The following is a 24,415-nucleotide window of genomic DNA, read 5'->3' on the forward strand; positions in this document are numbered from 1 at the left end:
CAAAGCTACAGTAATCAAGACAGTATGGTACTGGTACCATAAAAAAAGAGAAATATAGATCAATGGAACAGGATAGAAAGCCCAGAGATAAACCCACGCACATAGTGTCACCTTATTTTTGATAAAGGAACCATGAATATACAATGGAGAAAAGACAGTCTCTTCAATAAGTGGTGCTGGGAAAACTGGACAGCTACATGTAAAAGAATGAAAGTAGAACACTCCCTAACACAATACACAAAAATTAACTCAAAATGGATTAAAGACCTAAATGTAAGTCCAGACACTATGAAACTCAGAGGAAAACATAGGCAGAACACTCTATGACATAAATCACACCAGATCCTTTTTGACCCACCTCCTAGAGAAATGGAAATATAAACAAAAATAGGGGGCTTCCCTGGTGGCGCAGTGGTTGAGAGTCCGCTTGCCGATGCAGGGGACGCAGGTTCGTGTCCCAGTCAGGGAAGATCCTGCATGCCGCAGAGTGGCTAGGCCCGTGAGCCATGGCCACGGGGCCTGCGCATCCGGAGCCTGTGCTCCACAACAGGAGAGGCCACAACAGCGAGAGGCCCACGTACAGCAAAAAAATAATAATAATAAAATAAATAAACAAATGGACCTGATGAAACTTAAAAGCTTTTGCATAGCAAAGGAAACTATAAACAAGATGAAAAGACAACCCTCAGAATGGGAGAAAATATTTCCAAATGAAGCAACTGACAAAGAATTAATCTCCAAAATTTACAAGCAGCTCGTGCAGCTCAATATCAAAACAACAAACAACCCAATCCAAAAATGTGCAGAAGACCTAAACGGACATTTCTCCAAAGAAGATATACAGATAGCCAAAAGACACATGAAAGAATGCTCAAGATCACTAATCATTAGAGAAATGCAAATCAAAACTGCAGTGAGGTATCACCTCACATCAGTCAGAATGGCCATCATCAAAAAATCTAGAAACAATAAATGCTGGAGAGGGTGTGGAGAAAAGCGAACACTCTTGCACTGTTAGTGGGAATGTAAATTGATACAGCCACTATGGAGAGCAGTACGGAGGTTCCTTAAAAAACTAAAAATAGAACTACCATACGACTCAGCAATCCCATTACTGGGCATATACCCTGAGAAAACCATAATTCAAAAAGTGTCATGTACCACAATGTTCATTGCAGCTCTATGTACAATAGGCAGGACATGGAAGCAACCTAAGTGTCCATTGACAGATGAATGGATAAAGAAGATGTGGCACATATATACAATGGAATATTACTCAGCCATAAAAAGAAATGAAATTGAGTTATTTGTAGTGAGGTGAATGGACCTAGAGTCTGTCATACAGAGTGAAGTAAGTCAGAAAGAGAAAAACAAATACTGTATGCTAACACATATATAGAATCTAAAAAAAAAAAATGGTTCTGAAGAACCTAGGGGCAGGACAGGAATAAAGATGCAGACGTAGAGAATGGACTTGAGGACACGGGGAGGGGGAAGGGCAAGATGGGATGAAGTGAGAGAGTGGCATGGACATATATACACTACCAAATGTAAAACAGATAGCTAGTGGGAAGCAACCGCATAGCACAAGGAGATCAGCTCAGTGCTTTGTGACCGGAGGGGTGGGATAGGGAGGGTGGGAGGGAGATGCAAGTGGGAGGGTATATGGTGATATATGTATACGTATAGCTGATTCACTTTGTTATACAGCAGAAACTAACAAAACATTGTAAAGCAATTATACTCTAATAAAGATGTCAAAAATAAAAACAGGTCAAAGCATGGAATATTTAACTGTAAGTATCTGAATAACCACATCAATTCTAACACTGCAAAAATACAAATGATAAGCTTAGAGAGAGAAGAGAAAACAATCATGAGATGGTATCTAGAGCTGATACAGTAAAAAGAAAGGTATAAATATTTCGCTTAAAGCTGCAAAGATAATCAATAAGGGAGTAATATAATTGTATTAGGAGGAGGGGTAGGAAGTAGATAAAGTAAGCTAAAAGCTCAAATAAATTAACAGAAGTCAACAGATAATACCTAAAATTGATAAATCTGGAAATAGCTATAATGCATGTTATTTAGAGACCTGGCAGAAACTATGAGAAGAAACAGCTAAAATTAGAAAATGTGGCCTCTGGTGAGCAGGATGGGTGAAAGGACAAGGCATAGGATGACTGTTTTTCTTTATAAGCTTTTCAGTTTGATATTTTTAACCATGAACATATACTACTTTGATAAAAATAAGTATATTCTTAATTTTTAATGAATTTAATCAGAAAAGATTAACTTATTGCTTAAATTTTTCAGTTGCTAAAAAAATTAGAACAGGATATATTTCAAGCTCCAGATATCACGTAATTTCTCATAAAAGTATTCTGGTCATCTTTTAAAGGTATTGATTGTTCCTCAAGCATTGCCACTGTTCCCGGGATGCATATTACAGCCTTATCTGGGAAAAACCAAGTCCACTAGCATTTTCTTTGACTTTAGAAAGGAAACAAAGAACAGGAAGTGCAGTAGAAATATTGATCATCCACTTAGGGGATTTCTCATCATAGAATAAAATTCCAAAAGAGTTTCCTTTCATTGCTAACCCAAGCAAGAAATTATAGCTTCCAAATAGCAAGACTCCTTACTCACTATGTGATAGAAGGGCTAAGAATTCCCTCTTTTGAATTAGAGTTTTCTCTGGATATATACATGCACCTCAATGTTCACAGCAGCACTATTTACAATAGCCGAGACACGGAAGCAACCTAAGTGTCCACTGACAGACGAATGGATAAAGAAGATGTGGTGTACACACACACACACACACACACACACACACACACACACACACACAGGAATATTACTCAGTTACCAAAAAAAGGAATGAAATAATGCCATTGCAGCAACATGGATGGACCTAGAGATTATCATACTAAATGAAGTAAGTCAGACAGAAAAAGACAAATATCATATGAAATCACTTGTATGTCGAACCTCAAATATGATACAAATTAACTTATTTACAAAACCGAAACAGACTCGTAGACATAGAAAACAAACTTATGGGAACCAAAGGGAAAAGATGGGAGGGAAGGATAAATTAGGAGTTTGGGATTAACAGGTACAAACTACTCTAAATAAATTACATAAACAAGGTCCTACTGTATAGCACAGGGAACTATATTCCAACTATCCTGTAATAAACTATAATGGAAAAGAATATGAAAAATTGTATTTATATATGTATGTATAACTGAATCACTTTGCTGTACACCAAAAACTAACACAATATTGTAAATTAACTATTCTTCAATTGAACAAACAAACAAATTAATTAAACAATATGCCTTGGGAGAAAACAAAAGAATTCCCTCTTTATCCAAGGACTTGGAGTGAATGAAGGAAAGAATTCTAGTTCCAGTCACAAACACATTTCCTTCTAATACCAGAGAACCCAAGCATTTAGAAATTCTTCCCCATTCCCTACCCCATCCCTAGCACCCGCATGTGTACCCTGCTCTGGTTGGCGGGAAAAGGGCATATTCTTGATTCTCTTCAATTAATAAGATATAAATAAGTAATCTATAAATTACATTCCAGAGCACAATCTCTGGATTTGTAAATTGGGGGCTACCCATACAAATACCATAACATCACATATCATCAAGAACTAAGGGATTCTACATAGGTGATATTCCAGGTATTGATGAGAATGGGTACCATTCACTGAAATTTACTCTGTGCCAGGCTCTGTACTAAGTACTTTATCATATACCAAAGTAGGGTTTTTTTTAACCTTTATAACAATCTTTGTGAGGTGGTATTACTTTACTGAATGAAGTGTCATGGACTTTATCATTTTACTCATGAAAAAACTCTCTAAGGACATAGTTACAGCAGGGTACATTTGGGATTTGAACCTGGTCTATCTGACTTCAAAATCCGTACTTTTAATCATTATATTACATAGTCTCCTTCTTATTCCACTAAGTACTAAGATCAGACCATTTCTATGAAAATCTTTGCAACACATTAGATTGATGTGCCCTCCTGTAAAAATGCTAAGTATAATGAGACCTTTGTGAGTTACCATTACCATTATTGTCATCCTATATTATGATTCTTCCTTGTAATATACAATGATGCCCCCAGGAAATACTGACGTGGGTGGAATGAATTGTTCCTCCTCTAAATGCTTGGGTTCTCCTGTCTATCTTTCCAATGTTTCGTCTCTTCTCTCTCTTGTAAACTATCACCTCTTACTTCTTAAAATTTAGTGTGCCAACCTATTTCTAGAGCAGTCCTCCTTCCACACAATGATAGAAGAGGAGGAAGGACAGGAGAGGAGGAGGAGAGAGGAGATGTTGTGTCTGGATCTCCATTTGAGACTCAGGGGTGGGAGAGACCACCACACTGGTGACTCAAAGGTGCTGGTCCTGTCAGCACTCCTGAGCCTCCCTCAGCTCCTATGGGGTCTGGAAAGGATCCAGAAGGTTCCAACTGTCCCACTGCTGCTGTAGTTGCCTAAGCAGATGGTTATCAGAGTGGAGTGGGGTGACCATGTAGACAAATGCTGCATGTCAAACTGCCCAAGCCTAAGATTAATTTGAGGGTTCAGGAAACTATCAGGGCCAGTGAGAGCCTCGATTAGGTCAAGTTACATATACACATACACACACACACACACACACACACACACACACACACACACACACAGAAAGAGAATATATGCTGAGTTGGGGCAGAGCACCAAGTTCTGTTCGATCCAAAGAACAGAACATAAGTTCACCAACTGCAGACTTGAGCCCCACAGATCAACTGGTCACCCAGCGACCAGCGGCCATTGCCAGAGATCCAAAGAAATAGTGGGGGGAAATAAGGCCTTGAATCTGGGGATCTGAGGTCCCAGAGGTGACGCAAGTGCCTGCCTCCACCACACACACCATGTGGAGAGAAGCATATGGGGTGGGTAGAATCGGCATCTGAACACAAACCGAGTTGCCCCAAAAGACTACCTAAACTGGAAGAGCTTGAGATACTAACTGGGAGGTTCAGAGTCCCCCCACTAACTAATTTCCCCTTGCTGGTCAGTGGGGTAGGAGCTTGTGAGGGAGAGATAAGATCTGTTAAATAAAATAAAGAAGTGGACCTAGGTGGGTCTGAGTCAATTTGCCATCATTCCTCCAGAAGTGTATCTGTCATGAGAATAGACAGGCTCAGAAAGTGGGAATCTCCTGAAAACAGTGCATAAATTCTGGTGCAAGGACTCCATGACAGCAACTTTGTTGAGCCAAGGCTCCTTCATTCCTCCAGGCAGCTGGCTATATTCCTGCTGGTTAAGAATGCCAACTAAGAGGGCTCTAGTGAAGTGACACAGATCTTCTAGCCAAATGGAGAGATGTGCATTCCACATCCAACCATAAATGACTCAGATTATTTACTATTTCCAAGCTCAGTAAATGAAAACTTATTTTGAAGCCAAACAAAACAATTGGGAAAGTAACCCACTGCATGGACAAAATATCAAAAAAAATAACGTAATCTCCTAAGACTGCATCAGAATTGGCCAGATCTGGGGAATTCCCTGGCGGTCCAGTGGTTAGGACTCCACGCTTTCACTGCTGAGGGCCCAGGTTCAATCCCTGGTCAGGAAACTAAAATCCCATAAGCCACAGGCCGCGGCCAAGAAAAAAACTCGAAAACAAACAAAAAGAATTGGCCAGATCTGGATCTCAGAGATTTGAAGATTTTAAACTGAGAAATGTTAGGATATCTAACATTCTTCATCTATGAAGACAGCATCACCACCACCAAGACCACATGTATTAATACTCATCTGTCAGGTGGGCAGGCACTAGTATTAACACATTTTTATAGATCTTATAAGAGGGCTTAGAAAATCAAAGGAACTTTTCCTACATCACACATCTAATAGAGCAGGTACTGTCTCACATCTAACACTGTATTAGTCAAGGTTACTCAGAGAAACAGAACCAATAGGAGATATATATAGACATATATAGAGAGACAGAGACAGAAAGACAGACAGAGATTTCCTATAAGGAATTGGTGCGTGTGGAGGCTGACAAGTCCCAAAGTCTATAGTTGGCAAGTTGGAGACCCTAGAGAGCCAGTGGTATACTTCCAGTTTGAGTCCGAAGGCCTGAGAACCCAGAGAACTGATGGTATAAGTTCCAGTCTGAAAGCTGGCAGGCTCAAGACCAAGGAAGAGCCAGTGTTTCAGTTCAAACGCAAAGGCAAGAAAAAAAAAAAAAACCAATGTCCCAGCTCAAAAGCAGTAAGGCAGGAGGAATTCCCTCTTATTTGGGAGTGGGTCAGATTTTCGTTCTATTCGGGCCTTCAACTGATCGGATGAGGCCCACCCACATTAGGGAGAGCAATCTGCTTTCCTCAGTCTACTCATTTAAATGCTAAACTCATCTAAAAACACCCTCACAGAAACACTCACAATAATGTTTAACCAAATATCTGGGCATCCCTTGGCCCAGTTAAGTTGACGCATAAAATTAACCATCACAAGCGCCAAAGCCAACGTTCTTAACTGTATGACATTCTGCAATAATCTTTAACAGAATCAGCAGAACCAGAGCTCACAAATTCTGAGACGCCTTCAGAGTCCTTGGTAGTACTCTGGGACTCTAGTTTAGGCAGAATACAGTAACTCTATCAAGCTCTACTTTAGTAAAGGGCTTTTATGAAGGCAACACTTACCCTTCCACACCTGGGCATTTCGCTAGAAAGAAATGTTGTAATGAATACTTTCGACCCCTTTCTCCCTCCCCCTCACTTATACCTCCCTAAGTAGAGTCATCAAGCTATCAGTAGGCATACTAAGAGCAAGAGGTGTCCACTCTGTGTGTCTTGGCCTCTCAAACTAGCCTGAGCCCCAGTGTGGTGGGAGAAGAGAGGGAGGGCTTGAGCTACTTGTCTCCTTATGACACTCAGAACCTACTTGCGACAGGCCCTGCCAGCCCTCTGCCGTCAGATTCTTGGCCTAGTTGTAGGTCAGTAACTCACAGCCTAGAAGCCAACGCCTAGGCCTGAGGAAGGAGACAGATAGCACTGCTATGTTCTCTAATCTAGTTTAACAGTAAAAAAAAGCTGATGCTGTATTTTGACCTTCTTCTGGCTCCTTCAGCCAGTCTCCAATGAGGATAAAATGGGCTCTGACACATGAACAAGGAGCAAACCTCTAATACTCCAAAGGGTACTGAGAAAGCATCTGCTCTCCTGCCTCCTGGCACTACTGAATCACACTGGTGACAGTCTTCACAAAATACCTACAGAAAAAGAGACAATACAATCCCTTCTAGAACACTACTAGTGCTTTGTCAGACCTTTTCACTTTCTCTCTTCTTTTTTAAAAAAAAGTTTTTTAGAAAGACCAACCCCTTACATGTCTCAGGCCCTTGACTCAATGGTAGCTGGTACAGTCAAAGCATCACTATAGGACTTCCATGGTGGCGCAGTGGTTAAGAATCCACCTGCCAATTCAGGGGACACAGGTTCGAGCCCTGGTCTGGGAAGATCCCACATGCCGCAGAGCAGCTAAGCCCATGCACCACAACTACTGAGCCTGCTCTCTAGAGCCTGAAAGCCACAACTACTGAGCCCGTGTGCCACAACTACTGAAGCCCCCACGCCTAGAGCCTGTGCTTTGCAACAAGAGAAGCCACCGCAATGAGAAGCCCACACTGCAACGAAGAGTAGCCCCTGCTCGCCACAACTAGAGAAAGCCCGTGCTCAGCAAGGAAGACCCAACACAGCCAAAAATAAATAAATAAAATTAATTTATTTAAAAAAAAGCATCACTATAAACAGTTGAGATTATACTGGTAGCCCCCGATAAACTGTGCCTCCCTGCATTCACGCTTTTCTATTGCCCCCTTAAAACTAGGTGGGTCTGTGATATGCTCCAATCAACAGACTGCAGTAGAATGGATGTCACTCCAATCCCATAAGCATTAAGGTCCAGCAGCTTCTGCTTCTGTACTCTTGGGAGCCCTGAGCTGCCAGGTGAGAAGTCCAGCCAGTGGAGAGGCCATATGGAGACTCTACAAGCAGAGGCCACCTAGTAAGAAAAAGGCCCTGAGAGGACATGGAGAAGCACCAAGGAACCCAGTCAACAAAGAAAGTCAGTGGAAGAATGAGGGGTAAGAGCCACCTTATTAATCCACCATTCCTCAGCTATCCCCTAGGTTCCCAGAGCACCATGTGAAAGAGTAACAATGGGGACAATGACAAGCTGGGTTCTAGTGGCAGTGTTGCCCCGATGAGCTGTGTGGGTTAGTCACTTCAGCTCTGTGAGTCTCGATGGGGGCAAACTAGAAGATCTCCATGCTTCTGGCAGTAATAAAATCTGATGCTCTAAGTAATTGGGCTCATAACAAAGAACGAAAGGAAGACACCTCTGCAACCTGGCAAGCTTCACACCCATGTGGAGTCATCAACCAGCCCTCACCTTGAAACATCACTTCTCCAAACGCTGGACTCTGTAGAGCCTGGGTCACTTTAAAAATAGCAGAAACACCTTCTAAACTCGACTCAGTGGGACGTGATACTCACATCTCAGGTGAACCGTGTTGTATCTGGCTTTTGCTCAGTGGAATTGTTTGGATTTGGAGACAGGATGTGATGTACAGTATTAATGTAAAAATGTACTGTACTGGGCTTCCCTGGTGGCACAGTGGTTGAGAGTCTGCCTGCCGATTCAGGGGACACGGGTTCGTGCCCCGGTCCGGGAAGATCCCACATGCCGCGGAGCGACTGGGCCCGTGAGCCATGACCGCTGAGCCTGCGCGTCCAGAGCCTGTGCTCCGCAATGGGAGACGCCACAACAGTGGGAGGCCCGCGTACCGAAAAAAAAAGTACTGTATTGTCAAGGGATTCTACAGTAGCGATAAATCATATATTGGTGTGTCCACTTATGTATACAGAAAATGCCTAAATCTGTCTTTGGAATCAATAAAATTCAGGTAAGATATATGCTCTTGACATATACATACATATCTTGTGTGTGTGTGTGTGTGTGTGTGTGTGTGTACACATATACAGGTTTTTCAGGTAGAATGTGTAACTTCCAATCAGCCAGTGGCCCATCTGAAGCACTAAGCCTGCCTCCAAATTCATATTTTCTGAATTGATCAAGTCTCTTCCACATTGTTCAGTAAAACATGGGGGTTCAACCTGGCTGCCCTTGCTTGAGGAAGGAGACATAATTTATTCATTGGCTCTCGTCTGAAAGTTCCCATTGGCTCCAGGCCTTTGATGCAAATTAACCAGATTCTACAGTCTCCCTCTGATGCCTTTTTACTCCCTGAGGGTCTTTAGCTGTCAGACTGCACGCAATTAAATGTAAGGCTTCCTAAATTCAACCGTTCTCAGCCCACACACCCGTTTTCCTCCAGTTAGTAGAATAAAACAAACATTCTCTAAACATTTGAAAGAGTCCCCTCCCCCAAGCATGTAAAGTTTCTTTGGAGGATGGGGTATGAGCCAAACCACACGGCGGTAGTCAGATGTAAAATCATCCCAAACCTACCATTTGCCCATAAAGCATAACACAGAGATAGTCTAAAAAGAAATTATTAGAAAATTGCTTTTCATCATAATTACCACAACTAACAAAGGAGAAACTAACTAAAGCAATGACTTAGAAAAGTGACTCAGTTTGGGCAATTACACAGATAAAAGCTACATTCAGCGAGCCGTTCACACAACTTTATTGTTCCCTGCCAACACCGATTATTTAGAGGGCTACAGTAAATATTTCACAATATGCTTCTAATAACTCGGGATATTTTTCTTAGAAGAGAACACATCCTCATGACACTTTCAGTGTTATGGATTTACTAAGGATATCAGCGCTCTTACAAAAAGCAGGTTTGAGTAAAAATATTTTTTTTTTCTTTTAGAACAATACAAGACTGATTGAGATAAATGAAGAGGACAAGAGGTATGTATATAAGCACTAGACGAAGACCAGGAAACAATGATTTTATTTACCTGAACCTAAATAAAATCCATACCAGAAATTAATTTTTATAAAAACAAAAAACACCTAACCAAATGTAGGACTCTTAGCATATTTGCCAATTGTTAGTCCCTTTCCTATAGCTATCCAATGAATCAACTAATTAAAAAAAAAAAAAACTCCACCTGACAACACGTGTTTCCTTTTCCCTTACTTTCTCCAATCACTTTACACCATCTGACATGTTATACATCTACTTGTTTGCTTATTATTTGCCTCCCTGGTAGAATGCAAGCTTCATGAGGGAGAGTGCCTTTTTTTTTCCTTTCACCACTGAATGCCCAACATCTAGAACAGTGCCTTACACATAGGAAGTAGTACTGAATGAGTGTTGGTTGAATGAATGAATGAATGCACTTAGAACAGTACCAGGCATACCTGATGTTACCATTGTCATTGACATCATCATCATCTTTATTATTAACTCACACAAATTGCAATCTCCCCTGGATTGTTTCTGAAATGTTAGTAGCCAAAAAAATTCTGGACTCAATTAGAAATGACAACTGGTCTTTAGATTCTCCTTGGGCACTAGTCATCTTTTATCTACAGTTACTAGAGGATTTTGCCATTTGTATGTTATATGTCAACAATGTTTACAATATAGTGAAGAGCTGGCTTAAGCAAGATTGTGAAGCAGATTAAGTTTGGGATACTTCATCTCCTCTTTCTGTACTTTTCTCTCTTTTCTGAGCTTTCTGTCACTTAGATCAACTTATTTCTCCCATTGTGGAAAAACACTGTCTTATAAACAAATTCAGAGTTAGCTGTTAGTGATTAAAGTATCACCTCTCTCAGAAGGTTTGAATTTTAAGACAGGACCCCAGGGACAGAATAATGCTTAACCTGATGCCCAGAATCCCTAATGTTGAAGGTGTTGACATATGGTGGGTGGGGGAGGCAGATGGGGATGGGTCTTTCCATCGCACCTCAAGTGACATTATGGGGGGGACTTTGGCCCGTGGTAATTAGTGGCTTAGATCACCTCACCCTTCACTTACAGGCTCACTCCTTCTAAACAACAAAAGTATGAGAGGGCAGAGGACGACAATGGACCCCAATGACACCAAAGTGCTTTCCAATTAATGCTTTCATTCTTTCATGTAAAATGCATGCAGTGAAAAGAGAATGGGATTGTGAGTTAGAAGTCCTGGCCCTGCCTCTAATTAAGAAACACTAATATTTCACTGCCAAGGGCCTCAGTCACACACGCATGGAATGTGGTTGCTAAATGAATGAATCAATAAAATTTTGAAACAAAAAGACAGATCAAAAGATTTGGTAATATTTGGGAGAATGGAGAGGATGGGATGAGAAGAAGCGAAGTCAGTTTGGTACATCTAAAATCTTAATATCAGCAAAAGTCATTTTGTGGCTCTATTGTGGCTTTTCAACAATAAAATTCCATGAAAATGACTCTTCCAAATTGTCAACGGCCCAATCTTTGCGCTAGACAAACTGAACTCCCAAGAGATTTAATAGGTGTTTGCTTTGTCTCTGATTTTAATATCCTACATAAATACATTTTGATTAAGTCAGTAAATTGCAATGGGGAGAGACATTTCAATTTCAAAAGCAAATTCAAACACTTCATTGACTGGGTAGTTACCCCTAAGTATGTGGTTTCAAAAGTCTGACTTCCATCTTCATTCAGCATCAAATTAAAGGATTTTAAAACTATAAAAACAGGGGCTTCCCTGGTGGCGCAGTGGTTGAGAGTCCGCCTGCCGATGCAGGGGATGTGGGTTCGTGCCCCAGTCCGGGAAGATCCCACATGTCGTGGAGCGGCTGGGCCCGTGCGTGAGCCATGGCCGCTGAGCCTGTGTATCCGGAGCCTGTGCTCCACAACGGGAGAGGCCACAACAGTGAGAGGCCCGCGTAAAAACAATAAAAACAGATGAATTCGTTTCACAAGCAGAATGGAAGCCAATGAGAATATACATGAAATAGACGTTTTCATTACTCAATGATATTTTACTTAATAAGAGGTCAATGATATGTTGAATTACTGCTAAGAAACATTTATTTGTCTGATCAAGTGCTAAAAAGTGGTGCAATAGATTAGTCAACCAGGTGTTTTATTCTCATTTTTATAGTCATAATAATTTCTTAACACACATCTGTACATATTATATGCACTTTAAACAAAACTCCTAGACCATCAATGAATAACACAAAAATTTCATTTCCAGAACTAAAAAAAAAGTGGCTTAAAGTAAGCAATATAAAAATATTGAATGGTACTAGAAAAAGATTTTTTAAGGTTAGTTTTACATTTACCTCCTGTATTATTTTAACACTTTCATGGCAAATGGGCTCAGTGAGGACAGGGCATAGCATCAGGGTGGATGGAAGGAATCTCAGAGCAGCTTAGTTTAATGCAACAAATATTTGAGTATCTACTTTGTCCCAGGCATTACAGGAGTGCAGGGGACACTTCTGTCCACTGGAAAGCTCTACCCAACTTCCCTGCCTAGCTTTATCTGTATATCACATAACTCCACATCGTGCTCCCCCATCCAGGACCCAGACACAGCAGAGTAGACCAGGAGTGGACAACTGGCCAAACAACCCACAGTCAGAGCTGGGCCAATCAGATTCTCTCTCCAGAACAAAAACTAAACCCTGAAGCTGAGAAGTCGGCAGAGCTGACCAGGCGCAATGCTGGTGAGTAGGTGGAGAAAGGCCATCTTGGAAGAGAAATGGGAACCTCGGACAGATACACAAAAGAGTAGAGACTGAGGCAACGTGAGGGGAGCACTGGACAGACAAGAGAGGGGCAGAGATGGAGAGGTGGAGGCAGAGACTACAAAGACAGACAGCAACAGTGACAGATGGAAAGAGATGACAGACAGAGACTGATAAAGACAGATGGCAGCAAAAGAGGCAGTCAGCGGCAGGGCAAGCAGCAATGGGTAGAGACAAACAGGAAGACACAGAGATGAGGAAAGGAGAGAAGAGGGGAGGGGATGGAGAGGCATGGAGCCTGGGGGGGGCGGGCAACAGAGCATGAGGCAGAGCTGAAGAGGACACTGCAGAGTAAGAGACCCACAGCAAGACCCAGAGAGTGAGTGAGGAGAGAGCTCAAGACCCTCGGAGACGGTACAGGAGAGACTGAGACCCAGAGGGAGATACAGAGAGAGAAGAAAACCAGAACATTCAAAGAGAAGGCACTGCTAGAGACAAGTGAGAGGCGGGCATTGTGAAGCTGGGGGAGAGAATGACAAAGTTAATTCCTGTATCAGGACCCACGAAACAGAGGCCACTCCAGTGGCCCACATCACAGACCTCAACCTAAGTCAGCCTGCACTTATGGGAAACAACTCACTGTCAAGGAAACCTAACGCTGGTCACAATCCTCCAACGCCGGAGCTGGAAAGCAGGACCGGCTAGCCTGCGAAGGAAATCCCCAACCTCCCAGGCAAACGTGCCCCGGCTCTGAGATGCCTCTCCTAATACTCTATAAAACCCGCTCCTGGCGCACTGGTTGAGAGTCCGCCTGCCGATGCAGGGGACACGGGTTCGTACCCCGGTCCGGGAAGATCCCACATGCCGCGGAGCGGCTGGGCCCGTGAGCCATGGCCGCTGAGCCTGCGCGTCCGGAGCCTGTGCTCCGCAACAGGAGAGGCCACAACAATGGGAGGCCCGCGTACCGCAAAAAAAAAAAAAAAAAAAAAAAAAACCCGCTCCTGCCTCAGATCCCTCGGGAAGAGTGTTCCACGGCTGGTAAGGCCCTGCACTCCCCCAGTCCATGGATTGTTTTCCCTTAAATAAAGGACATCGAAGTCGTTACTAAATTGCTTTAGTTTTATCGTTTGACAAGAATAACGGAGAAAGGTGGCACAGTGAGTGAAGCTGGGCAGGAGCACTATCCCTGGATGGTCTAGCCAGGTGGGAAAGGCATCCGGGGGAATTTTACCTGACAGAACGAGAATGACTAGAATTTAGGACCTCCTTCGTCTTTTTTTTTTTTTTTTTTCCTTTTTTCTTTTTGCGGTACGCGTGCCTCTCACTGTTGTGGCCTCTCCCGTTGCGAAGCACGGGCTCCGGACGCGCAGGCTCAGCGGCCACGGCTCACGGGCCCAGCCGCTCCGCGGCATGTGGGATCTTCCCGGGCCGGGCACGAACCCGTGTCCCCTGCATCGGCAGGCGGACTCTCAACCACTGCGCCACCAGGGAAGCCCTCTCCTTCGTCTTTTAACGCTACCAATGATTGTTTCAAAATGGCAGATTGAGCACATGCATTTACTTCCTCATTCATGAATGATAGCTGAGAAATTCAAGAGATATACACACAACAACAAAAGTCACCAGCAGGCATGAGCTCAGTTTCTGGAAGATGAAAAGTAGATGGAGGATGATGTGCAGCAGAAGAAGCCAATTTTAAAATTCCAAAGGGAGCTAGACAGGGAGGGGGCTTAATGAGACTCAGGACCTTGAAATGCTAGTAGCTACTACCTGAGGCAGGAATGAGATCTGAGCAAAAACTGGGAAACCAGTTGAAAGTCTATAGAGAAAAAAACCACTCACCCTCGAACACACGCCTTCCTCCATCCATACACCCTGGCAGCCACGTAGTTACCCCTCAAGTAAAGAGACGCATGGGGTTGGCTCGGAAGCAGTAGTCCTGCAACTGCAACATCCACCACAATTGCCTGGAGGACTGAGTAAAACCCAGGTAACAGGGCCCCATCCCCCAAGTTTCTGATTCACTAGATATAAGGTATGGCCCAAGAATTTGCATTCCTAACAAGTTCCTAGAGATTCTACCACTAGAAGTTAACCAAAGGCAATTTACTTAATCTCTTTATTAAACCTGAGTTTCTGCAGTGGGAACAGTGAGAGTGCCCACAGCAGAGTCATAGTGAGATGAGAGGAGATGACACATGCAGAACCTTTGGCTCACAGCCAGGCGCACATGTGAGAAAGGCTGTTTAATCTGTGCAAGGTCATGGTTTTAACCAATAATTATAATTGGTGTTTACAACTAGTATAACTCTCTGGGGGAGAAAAATCCCCGATTTATACCATTTGCCAATTTCTGAGGTGTGAATACTCCCACATGGCAGAGTTCAAGCTATCAAGATGAAGTCCCTGAACCAGGAATAGGGAAAAGATGGGCATAACCAGATCTTGAGAGGTAGTACCAGCCGGCTGCACCTGCCCCAGCACACCATGGAGGAAAACTTCAGGGACGGCAGGACCCCCAGGGTTAGTAACAGTTACAAATTTTGAGGGTTTACCCAAACCCAAAGAGAGCAATCTGCAGATTTAACCTTTAATCAAGGTAAAACAGATAGGCTACAATGATGACCCTGCAGAGAGGAAACGAGGAGAATAAATACTACAAACTCCCACCCCTCCTTCCCCATCTCATGGTGCTGTGAAGCCATCCAGGAAGCAAGGGAGTCTATTGACATAAGCCGTGTGTCTCAGCCTCCCAGGATGCAGAACAGGTTACAGAAGAGAAGAGAATGGCCCGAGGGAGGCACAGAGAAGGTAAGCAGTGCACTGGCCCTTGTAGACACTCAAAGAACAACTTAAAGATTGCAGCATGGAACTCTAATCAATTCGGTCCCAATAATGCTGAGAGGAAACAAAAGTAAAGAAAATGTAAGCTTAGAAACCCATGTAGATGAAATAAATCTAGTTTTATCCCTCAATTCCATTTTCTTTGCCATAGTGATAAAGCTCTACTCTAAAATATGCTTTCCAAATTCACTCTTAATAGAAACCTAAGTTAAGCAGGAGACAAATATTGGTGAAATTTGCCAAAATAGCATCATCTTTCAAATGCTGACTCCAGCCCTCTGAGAATGCTGGTGGCGGGTGCCTACATCATTGCTTTAAGGGAAGAAGGAAGTAACAAGAGGCCATCCCTCTTCTTTATAGAAGCACCTGATGTCATCATAGACCCTTTAAGAAGCTATGAGAAATGAGAGCCTTGAGGCACTCTCGGTTAATTGTTAACATTAATAATTACAGGATTGACTCTGTTAATTTCAGAACATCAGTTTTATGCAACATAGGACTAATCAAAAGAGTTGTCATTTTAATTGACAGAATGAACAATCTTAGGATGAGTAAGCAAACCAATTCTGATAATTGGCATAATTCTCTAATATCCAATCAGAAGAGCTAAGTAGTTTTGTCCTTAACAGCCACACATGACTGTTAGAGCCGAGACCAGGAGAACTGAGGGAGACACGGAAGTTGGCCAAACTGCAATCTGTTCAGCAAGACTGCACTTGCACAGAGAACAGCCAGGGCATCAAACAAATTCCAGCATCTAGGAAAGGCTGGAAAGGCACAGCAATGGGTAAGCAACCCAAAACCTCGTGCCAAAGAAGACAGGGCAATGGGACATCCCAGAGGAGTGAGAGGTTGTTAAGAAAACTTCCACCACAGCAAAACAAAGCTTCACACATCCTGCAATCTTCCCCTTTAAGTCAACGTAAGGGATCTGGTTATCCCATATCCAATCTCACAAAAAAATTAAATAGATATAAAATCTCAGAATCATTTGGGGTGAGATGTTTACAACGGAAAAAAAAATGTGTGGTGAGTATTGAATTGGCATAGCGTCTCTTAAATTTTTGGCAAGTTTGCAATGCACGTCGATCTTCATCACGCGCTCCTCAATGAGCCCCAACTTCACAAACATCTCAGTCACTTTTGCGAGTCCCAGTCTCTCGCACAGTATGTGGCACAAAGGAGGTCTGCCGTGTCTATGAAACCGAACCATAAGCTATTCTTGGCTTTTCATTTTAATTTGTCTTTGATTTTTTGATTCCTCCATGAAATCGGCACCCCTCCTTCAGTCATTTTGTTTTATTTCTTTCACTAAAATAAACATGTCATTCACCTCCTAGTCCCTTCTCACTTCCAGCTCACAATTCTTACACAATATGTCCGCAAGGCTTCTCAATTTAAGAAAATGAGTCTCCCAAACACAAACACACACACACACACACACACACACTTGCATGTGTCCTTTGCACACAGTTCTAACTGTGCAAGTCTGTCATATCATTTACCATTACGGTGAGGGAATTCACACTGTAATAACATTTAAATACACAGTAGATAGTGAAGCCTCCCAAAGGACAAGGGCAAGTTCTGTTTTCATTTCATTTTGATCATGTGCTCACTACTAACATCACCCTAAGTGACTCTGTTTTACTGGTTACTAGATTGTTTGGGCAATGCCATTATTAAGGAGAAAATAGCAAGTATTGGCAAGGGTATGTTGTGGAATGATGAAAACTCTCCTACACTGCTAGTGAGAGTGCACACCCAATATATGCCCAAAAGACATATTTGTAGCAAGAATATTTGTAGCATCAATAATAGCAAAAATCTGGTAACGACTCACACGTTGTTGGAGGAGGTCAGCGAGAGGACGTGACCGCTAGTTGACCCTTGAACCGGACCCAGGCAATCAGAGACTCCTCACCCCCTCCCCTGTCCTTGGAATGTACACTCTGCCCACCACTCCCACAGTAGGAGCGGTTCCAAGGAGAGAGGAAGGTGTTGTTGAGACCATGTAGACTGAATACCTGACTTAACCCAGTTAAGGCCTCTATTTAAACTTTCAGTTTTGGCAGGTGGGTGCAGAGATCTACTCGTCTTGCAGTGCCCACGACATGCCTGGTAAGTAAGTTCCCTTGCTTATTAAACCTGCCACCTACCAATCTGGAGTGGTCTGCCTCTTTCTTCCGTCTCTCCTTGCCATCCCTGTAAGGGGGCCAGTTTACAAAGCAACACGTGACCATCAACAGCAGAATGGATAAATACAATGTGTGGTACGGTCATACCATAAAGTACTATGCAGTGAAAATGAGCCGATGACAGTACATGCAACGACAGGGATGAATCTCCAACTGACAAAGGATCCGTGCTGTATGGTCCCACACATATAGAGCTCAAAAACAGACAAAAATAAACCGTAGTGTCCAGGAATGCAAAACAAGGTGGTAAAAATATGGGGGAAAATTATGAGGAAATTATGATCACCATAACAGAGTAACAGAGTTGGGGACAGGAAGGGTCCCAGGGATTCTGGAGAGTTGGCAAGATGTCACTTACGTGGCAACAGCACAGTGTTTACTTTATACAAATGTGTTAAGCTGCACAAAATTATTTTGTGTGCTTTTTTATTATGGTATTAAACAATAAAAAAGGTTTTATAAAAACAAGGGAGAGGAATGGAGACAAGATAACTGTTATTAAACTACCGAAAAGATGGTTTTCAGGTGGAAAGAGGAGTGGGCTAGGTTTTGTTCCACAGGGCAGACTTGGAATGAGCAGTTTCTGTAAGAGGGCAGATTTTGGTGAGATCAGACAATGACGATAAAAAGAAAGAAGGAGGAAGGGAAGGAGGGAAGGAGGGAAGGGAGGGGAAGAAACCGGTTCACAATTACAGTTGCTTAAGAAAGAAAAGTGAATGGGAGGGATGCTCTGCAGAAGATTCAAACACTGGAAAAGGACTTGCAAAGTATGTCCCTTCAGACCTAAGATTCTGTGATTCTATTTCTCTTTCTCACCAGTTATAGGTGTAACCACTTAAAGAGAAAAAAACAACTACAACCCTGGTCCAAATACCCTGAATGCATAAAGCAGATCCTCACTTTACATAAAGGGCTTCTTTGAATAAATAACTAAAGTGTGTTTTAAATGTTCATTTACAAGCCATTAACTATCTAACAAAAAATAAAGAGGAAGGGACGAATTGAGGAGCTTCAAGGTAATGCTGAAGAAACCATGCCAAAGGAAGCCCAATCATAAATGAAGAGCTGGTGCTGGAAAGAGCGAAGCCAAAGATTCCATTTACCGCAGTGTTCCTCAAATGCATCTACTCTTTTATGACAGATTATTAAAATATATGGATTTTATAAAAATCACGGAGTTTAGAAACCTTGTTGCCTTACGTTAAATCACAAGGCTTCCTCCTCTCAATCCCCCAGCCAATGTCAGTCAACAGATTAAACTTGTGACTCTTTCAGAGAAAGACAGCGGAGCCAGGGTTGAAGGTCATCTTAGAACATATTACAAGAAAAAAACAAGTTCTGTTGAACTGGTAGTAATCCAGATTATCACCCATTGCCCACTCAGAGTAACAATGGATTTTAACCAGTGTTCTGTTTTATAAATATTCCCACGGCTCAGCCCCTCTCTGAGACACAACATTACCCGTGGCTCTCACCCTGTTTGCTAACTACTTAACATCAACAACCTGAACCAACTTAACTGTTACAAAAACACAGCTGATTTAGCAATCTGTAAATTACACATGTACATAAATCTGTGCCAGAATGTGTTGTGCTTCACTCCTGCTAACACGCATGGGTTCTTAACTGACACCTACCATTGTTTGATATAGGTTTCCGAACACTAAAACATATGTTCCGCCTAGAATGGGACCATTTAGGGTAATATTTTTGTAGTTTCCTGGCACGGAGGCCTGCCAGCCTTCCTAAGACAGATCTCTTTGCTTCAGTGAGCATTCTGACAGTAAGTGCCTACCGATTTAAGCAACCATCAAAAAATATTCTGGAATAACACTTTCCAACCATGAATATAAAGAGAAACAGGCTGGCTTTGCCTATGTGGCCATGAAGTCCATAGAAGGATCTGAAACGATCATAAGCAAAATCAAACCCCATCTAGGGTGCTAATTGTTCCTGCTGATTACTTACAACTATGCAAAAAAAAAAAAAAGATAATTATCAAATCGCACCTTCAAATGGTTTCAGAATATATCAAAGAAAGTTAAACTAGATTTTAGTCCCACCAAGACCAGTAATCTTTTAAACTTTTTTCAAAATACAACGTCAGGTTTAAATAAGAGTTGCAGCCAGGTAACATTGTGGAATAGGGGCAGGATCCTTGGACCAAGATTCAATAGAATGTAACTTACTAAGGGTAAGGAGGATTTCTTGTTTTCCACTATATCCCCAGTGTCCAATAAGCATGCTCAATAAATCTTTGTTGAATGAACAAACCAGTAACGACTGCTGACTGCTCCCTGAGCTGCCTCTAACTGCCTTTTTCTAACTCTGCCTCTTACTAACCAGCTGTAGGTAAATTACTTAACCTGAGGATTCTTAGTTCCTGAAATCCAAAATGGAGACACTGCATCTCCTTTGCTGGCTTATGAGTATCAAAGGGATGTTCCATGAAAAGGAGCTTAGTACCTTACAACGGGTGCACAGATAAGTGCCGTTATCCTCCCTATGGCTCCAGCTAAACCATTGACAAAGGTGAAAATATTGTCCTTCCTTGAAACAGAATTAGCTTCTCCTTTGCCCTATTATTGTGTTTGGATGTGGTGGCATGGCTGTTAGCCAAAATGGCTGCTGTTCCTGTTGTTATAACATTTTATTTAATCTCCACTGGGAAACTGTGCTCCTCTAGAGAAAATAATGGTAACACAAGGAAGGTCGTTTCATGGTGTACCATAAGGAACGTGATGCTGGGGTCAAGGAGCTTAGGGTCTCATCAGTTCTGCCCTTAAGTATTTGAGAAAGTGTACTTGCTTTCATTTCTTCATTTATACAATGATAGAGAAGGAAAGGCAGATGACAGAGCACCTAAGATCTGTCTCAGCTGACAGTCTGATGATTTCCCAGACACCAGATATTCAAATGCCCCAGAAAAAATCCAGTTCTATTATCCATTAGCATATAATGAGAGTTTTTTTTAAGGATGATAAAAACAGTTCCACAGGCTAAGTCATAATGGCTGGAGAAACAATGATGCTACAAGAAGGATGAATGATCCCCTCTAAAGAACTGCCTCAGGCACTGTCTGCCTGCCACTTTCAATAAGTCACTTAATATTATTGGGACTCAGTTTTTTGATCTGTAAAAGAGGAACAATAATACTGCATAGGGCCACTAGGAGAAAATACCCAATAAAATGATCAGAAAGTATTGCTATTTTGCTCTATTTACAATAGCCAGGACATGGAAGCAACCTAAGTGTCCATTGACAGATGAATGGATAAAGAAGATGTGGCACATATATCCAATGGAATATTACTCAGCCATAAAAAGAAGTGAAATTGAGTTATTTGTAGTGAGGTGGATGGACCTAGAGTCTGTCATACAGAGTGAAGTAAGTCAGAAAGAAAAAAACAAATACCGTATGCTAACACATATATATGGAATCTAAAATTAAAAAAAAATAGGTTCTGAAGAACCTAGGGGCGGGACAGGAATAAAGATGAAGGCGTAGAGAATGGATTTGAGGACATGAGAAGGGGGAAGGGTAAGCTGGGATGAAGTGAAAGAGTGGCATGGACTTATATATACTACCAAATGTAAAACTGATAGCTAGTGGGAAGCAGCCGCATAGCACAGGGAGATCAGCTGGGCGCTTTGTGACCACCTAGAGGGGTGGGATAGGGAGGGTGGGAGGGAGACGCAAGAGGGAGGAGATATGGGGATATATGTATACATATAGCTGATTCACTTTGTTATAAAGCAGAAACTAACACACCACTGTAAGGCAATTATATTCCAATAAAGATAATAAATAAATAAAGTATTGTTATTTTAAGGTAAAATGCTATTTAAACACTTTAATGCCCCCCCCAAAAAAGGGGCTGGTGGATTTTAGGAGACAATCAATATTTTTAAATAGATTTTTTTCCATCACAGTAAAATAACATAATGCTTATAGATACTGTGATATTTCCAAGAGTCCAAATTGTTTTTTCTCTTTGGGTTCAGGAAATCCAATGAAAGGGGTCACTAAAAACTTAAATCCCACATTTCAAGATCACAGTCTTTCTGAAACAATAGATCATTTTAAATGTTCATCCACCTCTCCTCCCAAGATGTTTTGGTTTTGTTGTTGATGTTGTTTGGTTGGTTGGTTAATCAGAGTCCAGCTGTTGGAACTGGTGCTGAAATTAAAAGGCCAGTGCTAACAACGCTGCCAGGCACTTATTCTACTGACAGTCTATGCCTGCTTACAGTGGGGGGAAGGGGGGTGTCCAAGAAGATCAACTAAGCTAGAAGGTATTCTGCCTTCTCAGCTCCAGGATTTTTTGCAATTGTGTCAGCTCCAGAATTCATGGTTTTTATTATTTTATTGTGGTATTAGCTCCAGGATTCTTAAATTCCTCCGGCAAGCCTAAGGAACCTTGTGATTGCTACGTTTAAGATTCTCTTGCCACTCTCTCCACTCAAAAACAGAATAAGGTAAATGTTAGATGCAGTTTCACCTCTAACTTAAAGAACACTGCCTCTTCACTAAAACATGGAATTGTCATTGATATTTCTGAGAAAGTTTATGTCACTGGCAATGGGATCCCCAAATAGCAAGACTCTCTTCATCTCCCTCAACAGGCCAACAACAAAGCAATCACAGCAAATTAACTCTTAGATGGTGATTTTTACTTAAGCCACGAACAGCTCCAGCTTTTTCATGGCAGAAGGGTTCATTGTGGCTGTTCATGTAGTAATTATCATCCCCTTCCCTCCCCAGGTAATGGCTGTGACCTTGTTCTAAAAGCCACCTTAGTTTGAGTGAGGAAGTCCTTGAAAGGAAAGGTGATTGACCCAAAATTCTTCAAGTCACACGATAAATGATCATTTTTGTAAGTACTTGAATAATACATGACGATTTGCTATCCTAGTTGCTAAGTTTTTTATTATAAGATAAACTTAGATCACTTTTTAAATTAAAGAGTATTTCCTAGTAGCATAAGTCACTTTCATGCCCTTCCCCTGAATTCCTAACTAAATCCCAATAGAAGCACATAGTTTTAACACAAGCTCCTTAAGGCTCGGTAATGGTGATATTTACACATTTTTAAAGCCCATTTCCTGAGTTGGCTCTTCACCTCCTCCTAATAGAATGTCATCTGTCTCTGGAATGAGAGTGGTCCAGGAGCCTGTAAAGAGCATCTCTAGGCTTGTCCTCTTTCATTTTAGCCCTTTGATGAACGGGTGTGCATTGCACCTTCCAACTGCTGGGTTGCTGTTTGCTCTGTAAGTGCTTTCGCCAGGAAGCTTTGCTGTGGGTACTAAAGGCTTTTGAAATGTTTCCATTCCATCTCTGCTCCTGGGACTCTCGCCTCCCACCGCTTCATGCCGTCTTAAAGCCGCTAGGAAAGAGAGGATCTGGGAGCGCTACCTTATTGAATAATAGATACATTTACAGGTTTGGTGAGTTTGGGAATGTATAGGGGAGCAAGAATTATAGACATAAAACACTGCTGTGGTTTGGAAGAGAGGATCGACGACAGGTTTGTACCTGTGACCACTTGGCCAGCTCTGCATTTGTGCCCTCCGCTTTCCACCTGAGTCCAGGAAACCCTGCCCCTCAGGAGACTTCACTTAACCTCGGAGGGTTGGGTGGCTGAGGAGGTGGAATCGGGCAGCCTGCAGCCCGTCCCTAGGTTCCCACGTTCCTACATTCGTACTTTTCAGCTGCCTGGATGGAAGGTGGAAGCAGCCGCATCCTCCCATCCCTCGGGGGCCGGGACTCGGAGTCGCGGGTCTCTACTGGGGCTCTCTCCCGGTAGAGGCGGCGCCGTGGGGAACGGCCAGAGAACCCAGAGAGCCTAAGTGGAGGGGCGGGCAGTACCGATGGGGGAACGCGCTGCCGTTCCTAATGAGACCAGCTTCCCATCACTTTTCCCAGTACTTTGCTCATCAACAGTCACACTCCCTGCAGATGAGACCGAGAAGGTGCGAGAAAGGCCCAAAAAGCGACCCCAGGAGAGCTCTCCTCTTGGGATGGGGGCCCATCAGACCCCGCCCTGCCCTGCCCACCTCTCCTAGCCCCCGGGAGGCAGCCCCCAGCGCCCGCGCCGCGGCTCCCATCAGAGCCCCGGGGTTCTGCTGCATCTGCTGGCGCCGAGCGGCGGGAGGCGTCTGCAATAAAGGCACAGATAAAAAGCAGGGGTAACAAATCCGAATGCATCTCTTACCATTGGACCGCCGGACAATATTCTCCAGAAACGTGTTTTGCGGGGCCACCAGTCCCTTCCTGCCACCGGCCATGGTCATCCTCCCGGCAGCTCGGGGTCTGGGGGCGTCCCGGCGCAGCTTCTCAGGACAGCAGCAAGCTGGGCGCGGGGCCCGCGAGCGATCCCGGCTCGAAGCGCCCCATGCGCCCCACGGGGACCCGGCCGGGCAGGGGCGGCGGCTCCCACCGGCTGCCGCCCTAGCGCCCTCTTCGCGCCTCCCTCCCCGCGGCCCGCCTCGCACTGCACTCGCGCTGGGCTCGCCTCGCTGCAGCCGCCTCCGGGTGGGCGGAGGGAGCCGCCGCGCCCGGGTCCGCAGCGCCCCCTACCGGGCGCGTGCCCCCCGACGGCCTGCTGGAGACCTAGCGGGGCGCTCCCGC

At 43.2% G+C, this 24,415-nt stretch overlaps 1 protein-coding gene across 2 annotated transcripts in view; it reads right to left on the reverse strand.

Moving 5' to 3' along the window:
• The window catches only part of KCNH1 (potassium voltage-gated channel subfamily H member 1), a 409,184-nt gene extending 385,106 nt beyond the window's left edge, over window positions 1–24,078 (reverse strand). For both annotated transcript variants that reach the window (XM_060130812.1, XM_060130802.1), the window contains exon 1: window positions 24,000–24,078. In XM_060130812.1, coding sequence (XP_059986795.1) covers window positions 24,000–24,078 — 79 coding nt within the window. The remainder of the gene's footprint in view (window positions 1–23,999) is intronic.
• Window positions 24,079–24,415: the final 337 nt, after the last annotated feature.

The sequence above is a fragment of the Lagenorhynchus albirostris genome, chromosome 2, assembly GCF_949774975.1.
Source record: "Lagenorhynchus albirostris chromosome 2, mLagAlb1.1, whole genome shotgun sequence".
NCBI classification, from domain to species: domain Eukaryota; kingdom Metazoa; phylum Chordata; class Mammalia; order Artiodactyla; family Delphinidae; genus Lagenorhynchus; species Lagenorhynchus albirostris.